An 18,633-nucleotide genomic window follows, 5' to 3' on the forward strand; every position below is an offset into this window, starting at 1 on the left:
GAATCCGAACTTTTGTAATCATCTATTGACGAGATTCTGTGATTAAATCCAATTGCTTAATGTATGGTTATATCACTTCATGACCCCCGCATTTGATGAGTGAAAGAGAAAAAAAAATAGATTTCAGCTGAAAGCATAATTACTGAATCTGGTTAGAGCTTTAAATAGATTATGTAACCTTAATTGCTTAACATCCGCTTTTTCAAAGTCAATTTCACTTCACTAGCCTCTCTTGTAGTAGCAACCTGATAGAGGGAGGCCATTTGTATTAAATCACTTGACTTAGAAATAGCAAATTTTAATGGTTCACAGAGAGTCTGCCATGTCTTTTCTTTGACAGCAAGCGTTAAATCATCATATACTGCTATGTAAGAGTGTTCCTGTTTTGGAGTAGTTAACGTGATAAAATTTTGGAGGGGCTTTTCATTGACACATGCTCCAAATGTGTGCGGACTTCTTGGTGCTTTCAAAAATGGATGGAGTGAAGCTGCATAGGGGAATCACCCCTCCGGACTCTGTTTTTATGGAAGCCTTCAGCATCAGGTCTGCCATTTATTTTGCTCCTGTTATGCCCTTTGGTGCTGTTTGTTTATGTTTAAACTTGACTAGGGAGTAGATCTAGTCTCTTTGGTGCCATAGTAGGATTTACAATATTAACTCTGAAGATGAATACAGGTTCAGCTTCTACATAATCTTTGATTGACAAAATTAATATAGTACTTAAATTCATGTGTAGAACAAATGGTAAATCAATAACACTTCCAGCTGATGGTCACTTGATAGTCTTAGTGTCTAGATTAGTATAAATCTAATACCTAAGTTTCTGTGATAACTTAGATCCCACCTCTGGGTAGTTGTTGTCTACACTATGAATGGTTGTTCTGTTTCAGAAACCCACTGGTGTGACTCTTCATTGAGTTAAAGTTCAGTATGGAGAGGACCCTCTGTGCTGGGCTTTTTGAGCGTTGCATAATGTATCTGGTCACAACAGCTCTTGTCGGAGGATTGCAGGCATTCGGCAGATGGGTGAACAACCCCGTAGTCAAATCCCCTGGCAGAGTTGCAGTAGGTCTCTACAGTGCCATCCTTGCTCTCTAGGTCAATATCACTTAGAACAATGTTGCTGCAGGGAACTGTATCACTGCAGGCAAACTTCATGGCCTTCTCACTTGTTGTAGTTCCACTGATATTTCGATACATGATCTGGCTAATTTGCACAGCAGAAGTCTAGCAGAAAGAGAGAAACAGATCAAGAGTTGCTTCCAAGTATTATGCATAAGTTAGTGTGTTCTGGATAGGTACCTGATTCTGGCAGCTCTTTGGTGAGTCACAGTAGAACTGGTCAATGATAATGGGGTTTGCTACATCCTCCATTCTTACATTTTCGAAGCGTACTGAACGAACATAACCAGATCCACCCTGTTCAGCCACCAAAGCTCATTAACTAATGGTTCCCGTAACAGATGTTCAATAAGTTCACTTTATTGCTTAACAACACAGACCTGCCAAGTCTTAATCCGAACACCATTGGTAGTTTCCTTGAGGAATGCTGTGTCCAAAACCACCCTTGTGACTGTGTCTGTGGAGTTGTCCTTCCCTAGGCTTCCAATGCTATAATGGCAAAAGTTAAAACCATCATTAAACTGATAAAACTAGAACTCAGAGCACCTAGTATATTTATCTGTCAAACATCCCTGCTATATATACTGATTTCATTCATCCAAAAGTTTCTCTTGTGTCCTGAATTTGGTTTTCAGGTTTTGGGTCCGGTTCATCAGCTAAAGTTGAATTTTAACTTGATGAACCATCAAGGGTTACCAAGTCAGAGTTCTTGGTTCTTCCCTCTCCTTTTTAAAAAGTTACCTGATTCCATGGCCTGGTCCACAATAAATATTCTTCATCTTGATGTTTGAGGTACCATTAACGATGGAGATGCAGTCATCACCTGAAATCCATAGACTGCAACCTGTTAGATGCTTTTAATAAGAAGCCTGTGTATGTCCTATGGTTGTCATGTTTTTCCAATATCACATCATCTGGAATTATTAGACAGTTCATGTTTGTAGGGACCTTTCTGTTCTCTATGACATCAAACTAATTTCACGGTGCTAAGATCGATTTAGCAGACCGTGTGATAAGAATCACTTGCCTGTTCCGATCTTGCTATTTTGAACAACTACATTAGTGGATTGGGTGAGATGGATTCCGTCGGTGTTAGGACTGTTCCCCGGACAAGAGATTAGCATCCCAGCAATCCGGACTGCGTCTGAACGGGAGACTACAAAATTCATCTGTTGGCTGTTCTGGATGGTGAGACCTTTCACTTTCACCATAGAACTTGAATCAATTGTCAATGCCTGCACCCATTTCATTTGCATTAAACTAGTACTCATAACTCAAATCTTTGATGGCCATTCATCAATGCAATGTATTATATACAGTAAATGCAGATGTGAACTAGAAAAATAATGGAAAGGATGAAGAGGTATCCTTACTGTTGGTGCTCCTTTACAAGGCTGTGAAACACAGTAGAAAGAAGGAAAAGAATCAAAGTTAGATATTGTGTCAGATTTAATCTCTAGGGATTTATAGAAGAGATACATTTACGAATATTTACATTTGTTTTGTTTCTTTTACAAGAAGCATCCCACCATTTACTGCCACTGCCATCAATAACCCCACTACCCTGAAAAATTACTCTGCTTAGTTTGGCGAAATAAAGCCATATTCTTGGGTTCTTTGGGTCCCAGTTCTTTGGATCATCTGGTGCTATTATTTTCCCATCAATCTGCACAAGTCAATCTCAAAAATGAACAGAATTCGCTAAACCCACATCACCAATTATATATAAAAGTTGTTTGAGATTACCTGGATGATTAACTTATCAGCACAGGGCCCTGTAAACCTAGTTGCATTAACTAGATAAATCCTTTCCTGGGGTACCAAGAAAACAGATTTTGGTGTAGAGCATGCTTGTTGCCATGCAGCCAGGAAGGCCTGAGAAAAAGATCATATATGTTAGTAACCTAGAACAGCAGGAGTATTTCACCCCAAATGCATTGCAAGCACAACCTAAGCAAGTTGAGCCAATATATGAGTCATGCTATCCGCATCTGATAGGCTTTTCAACCTGGAAATTTTGTCCATGATTTGGAAAGCAAAAGAGTATAATTTACCTGAGAATCATCAGTAATGCCATCTCCAGCTGCTCCAAAGGCATCAACATTAACAAGAACTTTAGCACCACGTTGACTCGTCCATTCCGGAGTATCAAAAAAATCTTCTTCCCACTCATCTTCTTCCAAATCCAACTCTTCAAACTTTACTAGCTTTGCAATGTCTTTGTATATGCTATATTCTGCAGCTCCATTAGCTGCTATCAGCAGGAAAAGCAGGGAGACCAGTAAGATTCGATCCATGTTTTTTCTAATAGGCTTAGGTTGTTTTGCAAATCTGAATGATTGATTTCTATAAATGAAGGGGCTTTAATTTATATATGTGAACACTAATGAATGGAAAATGAAGAATTTTGAAGAGACGTGTGGCTTGGCTTCAAAGCATATGAAACATGCTCTTTTATCTCTTTTTTGCATTCTCAGACTTTAAGTACAAGGGAGATTTATCTTTTGGAGTTTTTGGCTTTACTCTTCTACAAGTATAAACTAGAATTGACCAAAACAATTCTGCTTCTGATATACAGCAATCTCTCGCTACACATATAGCTTTGCAGTAAAGACCATTTAATTTGTAAAGTTTGGATAAGGGCGGTGAGGGAGGTGATAGGGACTCTCAAAGGTGTCAAACTTAAGGTTAAGGACCACTGGTTCAACCTAGATTAAACCAAATGTTCAGGTTGGGTTTAATGGAATCTGTGGAAATCAGAATCAGGGAAAACAAAATTTCTCACTGATTTAACTCATAAGCATGGTTATCAAGGTCATAGTGAGACAATGGAGGGCAACGAAAACCAAGGCGACACCAGGTCACCTTGATCAAAAAAAAGCCGGATCGCTTCGATACTAATGAGATTGAAACCAGATTTTAGCAAAGCCCCTTTAGTGTGCCATTATAAACCAACGAGAGATGAACCAAGCTGACTTACTACAGCCTTAGGCAAGTGTATAAGAATAGCTTTAAGATAGTGTGATTGCTCTCCTGCTACCATTACGCCATGTATTATTAGATGGTCTTCTAACGTTTTACTTTTTCTCTAAGAATATACAAGTGAAACCGACTACACTTGGACCTGTCTGACAGTATATTGCAAGTGAAGTCTTGCATGGAACCACCAGTCCCCCAGTATCCCATTGCTTAGTTATTCTTTGATGACAAAAGCCATTGTTGATGATTGATGAGAATCCAAGTACTGTAACTACTTTCATGGACGATTCAATAGAAGGTTACCAGAAGCAGAAATAATTATAGACCTGGTTGGTAGAGTGGTAAGATCCATACTTTTCAGTGGAGAGGTGATAGGTTCGACCCTTGCGACGACAAAGCTACTTCTGAGGATATAATCGAAGTATGCGAAAACTGGCTCGGATGAAACCTCAGACATAATTTATATATTTGTTATTCCTAGGATGAGATTATGGGTTGAAAGATTTGTACTCTATACGTGGATAAAATAAGAAGGAAAATACCCTTTAGTCCCAAAAATTAATGTCACCTCCTAAGTTATCAAATTTTTCAATGAAACCTCTTATGGGGTTTAAGTGTGAAGATATATCAAAAAATTTTCATTAAAAAATCACAATAAATGCTGATATAAGCTAGTTAATTATTCCAAAGGATAATAATAACCTGGAATGAAAAATCTTACGCTCGACTCGTTTCTTTGTATCTTTCTACCAATTGCTGACTTGTTCTTCTCATATTGAGAAATCATCATGAAGTTTGAGAGATTTGGTCATGAATAATATTTTTAAACTTAGATTATGAATTTAATATTAAAAAAAATACATAAAAGCTACCTATAGTGATAATAATAAAGAGGTTGACTGGTAAATTGAGTAACTCTAGATGACCTTAATATTAGGGAATGGCCCAGGAGATAGCATTAAAATTTCCTTAATAAGAAGTGGGACTTTGTGGTACCCCCATCCGTCCACCTGTCGTTTTTTTTTTTTCCACCTGACTTTAGTCCACTGGCATATGATTCAGAAATATTTCTTCTATCGATGTCAAATTTGGTGGTCTAAAGCGTATCATTAGTCCAAAATCCAAATATGCATATTATAGCGTTTTTTGAAGCCTCATGGCCTAGCTGTCAAGTTGGGATACGCTATTGAACCACTAAGTGGGATCCACATGAGACCTACTCGATTTTTATTTTTTTTAATATTTATAGGTGGACCTACTCTCTATTTTTTGAAAATGTCGACAGCATATTATTTTTCCCTGCAGGAAATGGTTATTTAATTCCTACAAATGATTAACAGATTATTCTCCATAATACGATTTATTCTTCCAAATCCACTGTTTTTTATTGATTCAATAAAATTCACGATTTTCTAGCCGAACCGAATTATGTGCGAACATGGGGGATTTGCTCGACGAGTACCCTCTGGGAGGGTTCTTGAGTCAGGGTGAGAGCTATTTGGGTTGGTCTATGAATGGTTAGGGAAATGAGTTCCATGCCTCTTTACTTGAAATCAAACTTCTTAAAAGTCTGTGAATCTTTTGGACTCTAGATGGGTGAATCCGGGTAGATTTGACCAACTAATTGATGAGATTGACTTGGTGCTTGATGGTATATATTGCATTAGGTGTCGTCACATGGGGCATAACACAAAAAAAGCTGGTGATTGGATGTCTAAAGTGACGCTTAGTCCTTGATGTTCATTCAAAATGCTCCTTCAGATTTGGAGGAAATTATTTCTTGTCGTTCTTAGTTCTCTTCTTAGGTCATTGATCCTGTTTATTGTACCTAGAAAGAAATAACAACATAGAGGTGTTAGTCTTTCTTCTACAAATTTTCTCCACGCGATCGTTTTGCAAACAATTTATGCACACTCTTAGGCTCTGATCTCTTGCTAGCTTGAGTTGCAATTCATTTGTTTGACATTACAAATAGTAAAGCTCCAACTTTTATGCGATTTTTGCATTCTTCCCTCTACAAAAGATATTTGCATATTTTCTATTCTTTCGCCACTTTTTAAACTTGCAAAGTCTAAAACCATAGACTTTTCATAATTAATATCTTTGTTGGATGTGTATCTTTGTATCCATATTTGACCAAATCAATACGATACATCTCGATACGTCTCTCCATTGAATTACACTAAAATACATTAGTCAGAGCGATACAATACTCGATACGGGACGATACGTCTCTTAAAATCACCTGAATGATACGATACTCGATACCGATACTTTAAACCTTGTACTTAAGCATCTGAATTTTTTTTTTTATTTACCCGCTTTTTTTATTAAATCGATAAATTATTTCATTAAATTATTCCAAATCATTTTTCATCCGAATAATTCCCCAATCTAAAATAAATAACTATGAAGTCATCACCTTGTAATTTAAAATGAATTTTTTTTTCCGCTAAAAATGTCATTTTATAAAGCGACGAAGAAAAAGAAAAGAAAAAAATACAGCAATTAGAACCTTAAGAGGAACCAACCTCGCTCACTCGCAATAACAGTTGCTCCCAATACACATTTCCTCATTGATTCCTACTCACATTTGATAACTATTAACCATTAGAATTGGACACTTACTGACATCCATTTTTGGTTCAGTGACACAAAATTTCTAGTTGATGAGTCATTAACAAAAGTTTAAGAGCCCTCCTCCCAGATGCATTACTACGAATATTCCAAAAGAAAAGCTTCATATTAACAGTTACATAGTAACACTGTCCTCTCCCAATGAGAAGCTCTTATTTACCGTAGACACTTCTCTAAAGCTGCATCTACTTTCTTGAATTCCTTTGCCATAGAACTCTTTTTATTTGTTAACACTTTCCTCACTGCATGAGCCTTCTTAGGACAATCAGACTTTCAACGAAGAAAAACTACTTCCAATTGCAGTGTTCCATCACTTTCTAGCCTGGCCGAACTCTGATGGATCTCATTAGATTCCAAATCATCCTCCCTAGTTGTCACATCACCCCCTATTGAGCTCCCTTTTAAACACTTTCCTTCATTGGCCGAATTTCTAATTACCTTCTCAGCTTCGGGTCCCACCAATGAACACCCAAAAAAAAGGTAATTTAAAATGAATATCAAACACATCAAAAAATACAAAATATTAATAAAATTTGATTAAAAAAAGGCACCGGAGTCTTACACCTTTCATATGAAGTGATCCATTCTGATTTTTTTTTTGGTAATGATCCATTCTGATAAACCTTACCAAAAATTAAAGATTCTGACAAACCATTTCCAAATTTGCAAGTTCCTGATTTACCCTTTTTAACATGTTTGATACCTTATGATCTGTTTTGTTGCTCATCGTGTTCCTGATTTGCCTTTTGACTGGTTGTCACCATTGTTATAGACATCCTTATAACTTACAAAGAAAACTGAATCACAGAAATGGGTTTTAGACTTAGGGTTTCATATTGCGGATTCAATAGCTTTCACGAACAAACGTTTTGTGAGATAGAACAGAATTCATAAGTGGTTTTTAGACTTAGGGTTTCATATCGCGGATTCAATAGTTTTCAGGAAGAAATGTTCTGGGTTATCTCTCTCTGCAACTCCATGGCCAGCATGCATCGTAAAACCGCACAAGTGAGGGAGTGCCAACTATAAACTACCTTCTCCATCTTCTGAGTATGAACACCTCAGAAGTGAAGTGCAAGCATCAGCACTGTGAAGACTAGCAATGAGAAAAGAGTTGTTAAAAGTTTCGAGTTGAACTTTACCATTGAATAATGATCAATCATGATAGGCAATACCCAAGAACAAGACCAGTTTAAGAAGCTGCATGGATCGCATGGTCGTCTTGGCATGTATAGACTCTCTTCTGGATCTACTTGGAAACTAACACCTGTGGGGTTTTTTTTTTCTGGGAAAGAGAGTTTTAAGAGAGGTAGGGTTTAGTTGTCTTAACATTATTTTTAACTCGAAGAAGACACATACATGTCAACAATCTAACATGTAGAATTGAAATTTTTTCTCTCTATGTAGATAGATTATTAATTAGATTGGTATGTATTTAATGTACAAAACATAGTTTATTTCATCTGCCCTTTTTCTCATGAAACAGATTTGGTCCACTGCATCATAAAATCCCTTCCAATTGCTCTACTTCATGCAAATCTATTCTAAGCCTTAGACCTTAGCCATAAAGTGTATCCAACGCTTGATTCATGATAAGAACTGACAAAAATCTTGGATTGATGATGATTTATCCCACACAATTTGTTCCACTTCTAATTTTTTTTTTTTATTTCTCCAAAATTTCAAGTAAATTTCACAAATTAAAGGTTGACTCCAAAAATCTTGCAAATCTAGATATCCTCATTCCCAAGACAAAAAGAACCACCGAGAATCAAAACCTAAGTTTACTTGGAATAACCATGAACCAGGCAGAACCGGGATTAATCCTTTTCTAGTGTTCAAATCGTTGATTTAGTTGGCACATGATCAGTATTTTCAACAATTTTTCCAATAAAAGTTTTATCCCAACAAGGAAATGGGAGAAAGAGTAAATTTGGGAAGAGTTTCTTTCACCCCCTTCATCTTGGGCATCAACATTGTTTGATTGCTATGGTCGAAGAGGAAGGTAATTTCGACTTCATCAATCGGGAGAGGAAGTGTGATGATAAACCCTAGAATCCAATAATGCAATTAATGCCCGCATATATCAATGAGTTTCCATAGATTTTAATGGTACCAAATCTTTGCATCAGTTTCCTTTTTTGCTCCATTTCCAGTTCTTACCACCTACACACTCATCTCTTACTACCAAAAAGGTTATGTCTCTGTGGTATCCCCTCTCCCTACCTCTTCAAAATTTCCTTCTATAAGACAATAAAACACAAATGACTCCATAACCACAAGCAGAAAGAAGGGGGGGACGGCAAGGAAACCATAATTATTACTTGTGGAGCACACCAGTTTGACATAGCTATGTCCTTTACATGCATGGCAACACAGAAACAAACAAGACCACTACTTCCATTCCAATTTCTTAAGGATAAACACAAATGAACTCAAGTAGGGTCATTTCTTTTACAAACAAACCCAGAAGATTTACATGGAATGAAATAAAGAGAACGCAAATAAGATAACCTTATTTGAGACAAAGTACCATTAGATGAAAGATGGAAGTGCCTCCAAGAGAGATGCTGCGAACTGCATTTGTGTGTCTTCATTTATCCTTGAAAACAGAGGCACATGGACGAAGAGCGACTTGTGACCTTTCTCCTCTGCATACCGTAGAGAATGGTAATAGACATAATTGCACACAAAGCGGCCAGCATCATCAGAGTTTGTCACATCAAAACCCTTATTCTTCAAGAACTTCACAATCGCATCAACAGAGCATGAAGTCTTCAAACACCAAACCACCAAACTAACTTGGTAAGAAGCAGATCATGAGAGAGAAGTAATAATGCAGTAAATAAAATATACACCCCGTCCTTTTTCCTTCAACAATTCATATTCTGGGACACTGAATTGATCCCTTCACCAACTGATACTGGCCAAACAAAACCCACCCACTAGTAGTTCAGTAATACGTTGGCCAAATGAACCCCATCCTCTTATTGGAGCCTTTTATCCTACCATGAATTGAAGACCAGAAAAGTAGGATACAAGCCCTTAAGGTAAATTTTTCTCTTTGGTTCCGGTTCTTTAATAAAACTATCTATTCATCCAAAAAAAAATTTTTATCAGAAATCAGCTCCTTGGATTGCTCAATAACAGGTATCCGATTGCAAATTTCCACACGTACGCAACAGTTCCTTCCAATGCTTTTCACAACTCAAGTACTCCGCATAGACAAGCTGATGATCAGCTCACTGAAACATCAGTGTCTAGAGTACACTCACACCACTTCTGCATGTTGCTGTACTGCCTCCCACACACACCCCCCCCCCCCCAAAAAAAATTTCCAATCCCACCCCCACACACATGCACATAAGGTATCTTTTTGAGTGGTGAGGAAGAACATCAGAGATACTGCTGACATTAGTTACATTGTAATCAAAATGAAACAGCACACTTCCTGCCAACATCATTTAGTTTTGTGAGGCTTACTTTAGCAGAGTTGATGATGATCTGTGGGTCTAACACTGTTACAAGGACAACAGAGACCTAGGATGGTATTATTTTTAAAAAAAAATGCAACTTCCATACCTAATTTTTCTAATACAAATAAATGTTTTTTTGCCAAGTGGATACAAACCTGTACACCCATACAGTTTTTGCCCATCAGGTAAGTAAATGTGCAAGTGCATGACTTAAATTATTTCTCAATGCCCAAGAAGTATGAAACTATAATACTGAGCCTTGACTTCCACTTAATGGTGTACTGGGATAAAATGCTTCCCATGTACCAGATGTGATGTTGAATTCCTACCAGGATTTAAGAGCCAAAAAATTCTAAAGAGCATTGAGGTCAATCTACACCAAATTAATTTCACATGCTTAACACCACATACTCATTAAACAGCCTAATTTGCTTTCTTTGAGCATTTAAGTATAAGTATTCCACAAGACAATCCAGTAATTACCTGTCTTGTTTTAGAAATCCCCCCATCTTCTGGAATTATTGGGTGTTGCTGTCAATGTAATGAAACACAATATCAGTGATGATAGGACACATAAGTTAAATTACTCATGGATCACTATGGCAAGCGGGAAGGATACCCACCTGAGGCTGCCATCCAAGCTCATCTGGACAACGGAAAGTGGCCTCGTTCACTGCCTGGCGCTCAATGGCAAATTTGAATGCCCCACTATTAACTCCAAAGTGAATCTATAAAATAAATATCAGGGTAAAGGTTGGTTTTATCATCAAGAAAACACTGGATGTTGTTACTAACATAAACTTGAGATATCAAATGACCAGTCTGCAACAGCTTCTGAAATAAATCAATAACACGGAAAAAAATATAATAGCACTTTAGTTTCATACAAGCTGGAGGTCTGAAAATCAGTTTGAAAATCTTTTATGATGATGACACCATACCAACATCCTCCCGCACATGAATGCTACCAATAAAAGAAGTTCAACCATGCGTACAGCCAACATTGATCATCATTAGCTGGTGTAGACACAAACAATGTGAGGTAAACTTCATGGAGTCTGGTGTTTATCTAAACCAGCTGCATAAAAGAATGCTACTCCAATCTGTACTTTCAAGATAGAAATAATGATTCTTGCACTAAAGTTGCTACAAATGCTTCCTGTATCGTATTTTCTGCCAGTCAGGATATTTCCAGTGAGAGTTCTTGTAGCAAGTTATTATACCAAGAGCTCAAGACCAGCGTAGAATAGTTACAAGATAAACCAGATTCACCAAGTAATCATTTTCCTGTTTGCCACTTCATTATAAAAACAAGATGCCATTTCAAGAACCAAAAACAAAATATTTCAGTATAAGTGTAACAGTAGAGGGGTCAAAGCTGATAATAGTGGAAGGCTTTAGCAGAAAGAAAGGAGATGAAAATGATGGAATTGCTCTATAGTGCTGAGTAAAGCAAGTGGGCCTGGTAATGGAGGTGGGACAAGTTTAACAATAACTCATGAAAGTGCCAGTGATTTTCAATCGTAAAAACTCCACGCATCATCCTGAGACCAGTTCAGATTGAGCAACCGCCACCCATAGAATCAAATAAAATAAAAGATACCCCAACTTCGAGAGAGAGCGAGGAAGAAGAAGAAAACCAAGCTCCATAGATTGATAATTCCTTCCCATTTTCACTTGCACAATGGAATGGTGTACAAGTGCAGTTCCATCCATGTAATAGAACTTTTTTACGGGTAACAGGGTAAGACAGCTTCAAAAAGCTAAAGCCTAACAACCTACTTCTATCTTAATTTCAACATTTATCCATATGCATGATCACTATCACATCTTCTAAAAAAATACTTTGATAAATGGAAAACTTTTTTGGCAAGCAAACCATTGTATATAACAACAATTGAGGCAGTTTCTAATTTACATTGATCTCTCATAAGTCAAACAAAAAAGCAAACAGTAAAAAAGCTAATTTCAGACAAATCAAGAAAATCAAAGGGAGATCAAAATAAGCTAATGGCAATATATTCTTTATGGCCAAGCCAGATCTAGCATAAAGAGAAAATAAGGGAATGGTTACTACTACAGGTAACTAGACTAAGAACTCCACACAATCCAACTACTCCTTTCACTCTGTTTCTGATAAAGAAACTGAACCAGCTGCAGAATATCTTCCCACTTTCATTTTTTAGGCTAATCTCTAACTAAATAAATTCTACACAAACGGATGTTTAATTATTAAGTGCAAGTCAACTCACCAGACCTTAGCCCAGCCATTTCTTGTCCACTACACAACTACCGTTCTGTCATCCTACTTCACCAAAGGGCATTGTCTAACCTCATAAGCACTCTAAAGTCTTTCCTAGTCAATTCAGCTTAGATCATATCTAGTTTGTTTCTCCTTTTAGTAGCTTGAACCTCCCTCTGAACAGTGCCAACAGGCAAAATTTTATTAGCCAATCTACTCAGGCCGAAACTTCTAGTAACTACAACACCCACCCCACCTATAATTTATAATTAAAAAAAAAAAAGTCACTAAAAACACCTTTGATGGTTTTTATAAATTAAGATGTGCTCAGTGATGTCTATTCCCCAGTAAAAGCACCCTGTATAGATATCTTATGTATAACATATCTGCTCATGGATGAATTCAACTAATCAACCTGTTCCCAGATGCACTTGCCCTATTTGCAAACAAGGCCAATTAAAGGCTTTGAGACACTTTAAGGAAAGCCAGAATCCCAAAGATGGTCTCTTTCTAAACTAAAATTTTGGAGCGTGTAATTGTCATAACTTCCAAAGGAAGCTCCCAAAAAAACATAAGCAGAATTAATTCAGCCTAGTCATTAAGAAATCTCTAAAAAAATGAAGAGAGAATTAGAGAATTGAGGCTGACCCAGATCACTTGTTCATTGCGAGAAGAACCCGTAAAAGACTTAGGCATGCCAGATTCGATGGTTTGATAGAGCATCGGCAGAGCACCAACACCAGCAGTCTCAAGAATAGTGCAACTTCCTAGTGTAATTCCTGCAGGCAATCCTTTTTTCTTCATGAATTCTTGCAGGTTGCTGACTATTGTCTCAGTAGGATTTTCAGCAACACCCTGGAATCTCTTGAATCCAGTGATGTGGACAGTGATAGATGGAGTCCCCTCAGATCCCATCTCAGACCAGGCCCAAAAGCAAATCCAAATATCGAATGAAGGTGGCAATCCAAGCCCTGCAGAGCCAAAGAAAGATCAATATTTCTCATCCCAATCAAATATCAGATATCTGTGGAACTATTTTATGGATGATTTGCATCAGTAACTAAATTGATGTTCTCAACCTCATAACATTTTTCCTTTACTCATAAATAAAAAAATCTCTGCCATAAGGTTGCAGATAAATTAAAAAACCATAATAATTATTGAAAAAATAAATGTTGTTGGATGATGATTAGAACGTAAACCAAAGGACCAAACAAATGATAAGATATTAACCCCAAAAAAAATTGTTGAATTACAGAAGTGGAAACTGAATTGTGTTACCAGTAACTAAATATCTGACAGAAACAAAACAACAGTCTAAATTACAGATTTAACTGGATACCCAGATAACCTAAACCCAGAATTGGATTAACCTCTAATGTTTAGATACATAACGAGTCGGGAAAAAACCCAAATGGTTAGAGAAAATAAGTGCATTACATGATCAAAGAGCGAAGACTACACCATAAAACGAATAATTAAATCAATTAGGATGAACAAAAAGAACTCGTAAATAAATTCGTGAAAAAAGCTTAAAGTGTTTACCTGGAACGAAAAAGGAAACAGCAAAGAAAAGCGAGTTCTTCAGAGCAGCAGATTGCGGGCTTCGGTAGAGAAGACGAGGAGACGGAAGACGCAACTCTCTGCCCTTTATTATTCTTTTTTTATTTTTTTTTTAATTTTGCTGTCTTTTTTTAAGTTTCTTTCGGCTACTACAATAGTTATTTTCCTGATCTGCCCTTGGCATTTTCCATAATTACTAAAATACAACACTGATTTCAAGAACCCTTTCAGATTACACATATGCCACGGCTGATATCTAGAAATCTGGCCGCTATGGCTTTTAATCTTTTTTCTTTTTTTTTTTCTTTTTAATTAACATGAAATGGTATGAATTTTTCCATTAAAAACAAAAAAAAGTATGAATTTCTCCACACACAAAAAATGGTACGAATTTTGCCCTTGTGGATTCTATAAGAATCAATGGCTGTGATCTTTTTAATATTCAAGTATCGGTTCTCTCAATTCCAGTCAAATGATTACGCAATACTATAAATGAGTAAGGGTATCAATTGCGTACTGAAATTGTTTAACCTTACCGAATCACGCCATCTAAAAATGCACCGTGCAAAATTTGATAGCAAATTTCTTCGATACGATTCTAGTTTCAAGTACTCATATCGTCGGTATGTATTGAATTGGTACCGTATCAAATTAAATGATGTATATGTAATTTTATAATTATAACACTTTACCTTTACCTTATCCCTAATTCCCTATTTTGGTTTTTCGTTTAGTTTTTCACTTCTCTTCTTATATTTACTTACTTTGTCTCTGTTAATATCAAATTCTATTGATTATTTAATCGCAATTTCATTATAACCTTAATGAACTAATAACAAAAGTGGCGTGGATTTGTTCATACCAAAATTGTATTGTACTAAATACCGTGTTTAAATTGTTTTTCAGACCTATTTAATACCAAAATGTACTAAACCGTTTTTGTAAATACCGAAACAGTACCATACCGTGTAAATTCGGTACAATATGATTTCCGTTTTCCATATTCAAAGTTAGTACCGTACCAATTGACACCCTTTAAATGAGAACAATGAGGTGAAAATCATTTATTATTTAAGCCTTTACAATCTAGTTGGGTGAATCCACACTAATGCCACAAAAATAATATATGAATAGAAGTTAGGTATTTAGATAAATCTATCTATAATATATATCCCAAATCTTGTGGATGCTATTTGAATGCTCCGGATCATTTATTTACGTAAAGAATTCGTATTCTTTTTTATAATTCGTGCTCACCTCTTAGCATATAGTATTTTTTTATTTCTTTTTGTATCTGAGGCTCATTCGGGCTAGCTTGCGTGCACCTTGATTACATCCTCAGGAGGATGCTTGTCTTCTACAAGAGTCGAACCCATGACCTCTCCACTGAAAAATGAAAATCGAAATCAAATCAAATCATCTAATTGTTCATTGTAATAGAACCAATGAACATAAATTTAATATAACCAGAATCAAACCATCTATTTACATGACGTGGCATTTTTTACAGTGTAAATCATAAACTAAACAAGTTTAAGGACTTTCTAACTGTATGATCTCTTTAAAGCATGGGTCAAGATGGATTATATTTAATACATAACCATCTAATCTAATTAATTGTATTGTAATTTTAAATTTGTAATTGATCAGCTGAATGCAAATGTGCCGAAGACAAACTCATTGAAGTTCATTTTTTTTTTCTTGGGTACAAGTACTATTGTGGGGTCTAATTTATTAAATAATAAAATAAAGTTCAATTCATTGAATTCTATCGTAACATAGATGATGATGTAGAACTTTAAATTGATGGGACCAATTGACACCTCACGTATGACTCTACCGTTAACGCCAAATCCTTAGGCTTATCTGATTTTTAAAGGTTAGGTAATATGACTACTTTGTTGAAAAGAAAAAGGGTTACAACTTTATTAAAGAAAAGGATTCTCTATTGTATCTTTTTCCTATTGTGTAAAATAATTCAAATGACACGAATCCACTATTAATTTTGATATGTAATGTTATTATTTTTTTTTTTTATCAAAATAAATATTATTTTTTATAACAAAAAAAATTATAATTGAAATAGAGCCCAGATCATCTCTCCCGACGGCTTCAGACCATGAATTATGAAGGGGATTTACAGGGTTATGGTGATGAGTTTTTTATTTTATTTTAATATTGTATTATTTTTTACTTGTAGACTCCACGTAATTTGTGATTGTAAAACAGTCGGAAGAACACATATGTCAGTGGAGATGATTTACACTTGTCGAAACAATGAGCATTAGTGCTTTTTTTATTTTTAAATTTATCAATTAAAATGATTTTTCTTAGAACAATTGTGAGATGAGTCTTGGTTTGGATTATGTTCATTTGAATACTGTATAGGTTAAATCTGATGAGTCTTTCTCAATTCATTATTTGATTATTAAATAGATTGGCATTTTTTATGCGAGCATGAAATGACTCTCTCATACAAGGACGATAGAAACAAATAAAGTAAACAATAGTTATCTACTTATCTCCCTCTTAATTGGTCAAAGACACGTATATTCTTTTTTTTTTTTTAATTAGATAATAATAATAATGATTACATCCCTTCTTCTATGGCAAAGATAATAATTGCCTGGTTTTTTGGGTAAACAATTAATTGGTCCGGAAGTCAAATTTGTTTAAACCCTTTTCTTGTATCCAATCACAATATCAAAGTAACCTTTACCTTTAAACTATTTACTAACGGTGTCAATTGCATACTGAATTGAACCATCTAAAGCCACGTCGGACCGCATTGTTCAAAATTTGGTACGATATTGTAGCGATTTTGGTACTTATACTATCGATATGTACTGAAACCATACCGAATTGGTATCATACTAATTTAAGGGATATAAATATAATTTTACAATTAAAACGCTTTACGTTTACCCTATCTCTAATTACATGTTTTAGTATTTCGTTTAGTCTTTCACTCATCTTTTAAAATTTATTTGCTTTGTCTCTGTTAATATTATATTATATCAATTGTTTGATTGCAATTTCATTAGGATTTTAATGAAGTAATAACAAAAGTGGCATGGGTTCATTTGTACCAAAATTGTACGGCACTAAATATTGTGTTTAAACCGTTTTTCTTTGCCGATTTAATATCGAAAACTGTACCAAACCGTTTTTGTAAATATTGAAACCCTATTGTATTGTGTAAATTTAGTATGGTACGGTTATGGCTTTCGGTATTCAAAGTTGATACCGTACTAATGACACCCTTACATGGGGACAACATTTCACCGAATATCGGCTAGAATTCACTGAATTTCGGCCGGTTTGGAAAGGGCGAAACTATTTTTTAACCGAAATCTAATATATTCAAATATGGTCGAAAAAAATGCAAAAGTCATCGGAAAAAAAAAAAAAAAAAAAAAAAGACGATTTCTTGACCAATTAGCAAAATATAGGTTTGGCCTCACGGAATATGAGATTCGTCACCAATTCATTCGCCGGAATCACTGAATTTGTTGCTACTTGATCCTATTCTTCTCCTTCTCTGTCTTCTATCTCTCCGGAGGTGGTGGAAACATCTTCTCCTCCTCCTATTTCTTTGGCGGCGGTGGTGATTTATCACAGAGGCGAAAAATCACCTGAAAAAATCGACGAATTTGGCTCGATTTCACCTGAGTGTGAGCTGAAAAAATTTGTTGAAATGCCACACCTTGCCTGTAAGGCTGTAACTACTTAAAAAGGCCAAAATACCAATAGAAATTAAGAGTGACATAGATAATCTCCTCCGACAAATAATTTTCAAAGGAAGCCCAAGTAATGTTATACTTTTTTTCTTTTCTTTGTTCTTTAATGAAAACTTTATTCATTCATAACAATTTGAATGTCAAAACACACAACTAAGGATATATTTATGATGTCATCTAATCAACTAATTGTTCTAACCAAAACTGAGGGCAAGTGTTAATTTAAGGTATCCTAAAACTCTCTCTCCCTTTTTTTCTAATTAAAAATATGATTAACTATTCATTTTGAGGGAAAAACAATCACAATATTAGTAATGGTAGGATAGTCAAGGGGTTAACAACCCAACCTCCCCCATATAATTAGTAATATCATCCCTCCCATAATATCAACTTGCCACCTTAAAAAAAAAAAAAAAAAAACAACAACAAATCGATTTTAATCAATACCCAATAATAAAGTTTACATCTTATTATATGCTTTGAGTTCGTTTGAGTTCGATAAAGTAAGACTAACTTTCTCATTACGGAAGATGACTCTTGAGGTGCTTGTAACAATCAACTATATAATAACAACTATGAACATGGTAACACATTTTACCATGTGCTCATATACAAAATTTTAAATACACCCCCATTCACAAATGAGCAATATAGAGTAGAATTTGCAATTATTATTTTTTAAATAGAAAACAACACTCAAAAAAGAAAAAAAAATAATTTTTTTTATTATTTTCTTACAATTATTTTGCTAAATGAATTAGATAATAATAAACTAGATAGAGAGATTAACGTAATCATAACAAATTAGATCTTTGATGGATTTATATCCTCTTATATTGATATAAATGAATAATAAATACATATTTGAATATAG

At 35.4% G+C, this 18,633-nt stretch overlaps 2 protein-coding genes across 2 annotated transcripts; both read right to left on the reverse strand.

Moving 5' to 3' along the window:
• Window positions 1-391: 391 nt before the first annotated feature.
• On the reverse strand, window positions 392-3,444 carry LOC149020615 (putative polygalacturonase At1g80170). The gene is made up of 9 exons (XM_089148817.1): window positions 3,177-3,444; window positions 2,869-2,997; window positions 2,618-2,788; window positions 2,496-2,516; window positions 2,150-2,357; window positions 1,864-1,945; window positions 1,503-1,611; window positions 1,303-1,419; window positions 392-1,227 (listed from the first exon to the last, which is right to left on the reverse strand). Exons 1-9 carry the CDS (start codon window positions 3,417-3,419, stop codon window positions 919-921), a joined length of 1,389 nt encoding a protein of 462 aa, XP_089004943.1. The 5' UTR covers window positions 3,420-3,444; the 3' UTR covers window positions 392-918.
• A 5,565-nt stretch (window positions 3,445-9,009) lies between these two features.
• On the reverse strand, window positions 9,010-14,106 carry LOC149020616 (uncharacterized). The gene is made up of 5 exons (XM_089148819.1): window positions 14,002-14,106; window positions 13,105-13,427; window positions 10,838-10,942; window positions 10,698-10,745; window positions 9,010-9,513 (listed from the first exon to the last, which is right to left on the reverse strand). Exons 2-5 carry the CDS (start codon window positions 13,369-13,371, stop codon window positions 9,274-9,276), a joined length of 660 nt encoding a protein of 219 aa, XP_089004945.1. The 5' UTR covers window positions 13,372-13,427; window positions 14,002-14,106; the 3' UTR covers window positions 9,010-9,273.
• Between the last annotated feature and the right edge of the window lie 4,527 nt (window positions 14,107-18,633).

This window comes from Hakea prostrata, chromosome 3 (genome assembly GCF_041222555.1).
Source record: "Hakea prostrata isolate BN-2017 chromosome 3, UWA_Hpros_2, whole genome shotgun sequence".
Classification (NCBI taxonomy): domain Eukaryota; kingdom Viridiplantae; phylum Streptophyta; class Magnoliopsida; order Proteales; family Proteaceae; genus Hakea; species Hakea prostrata.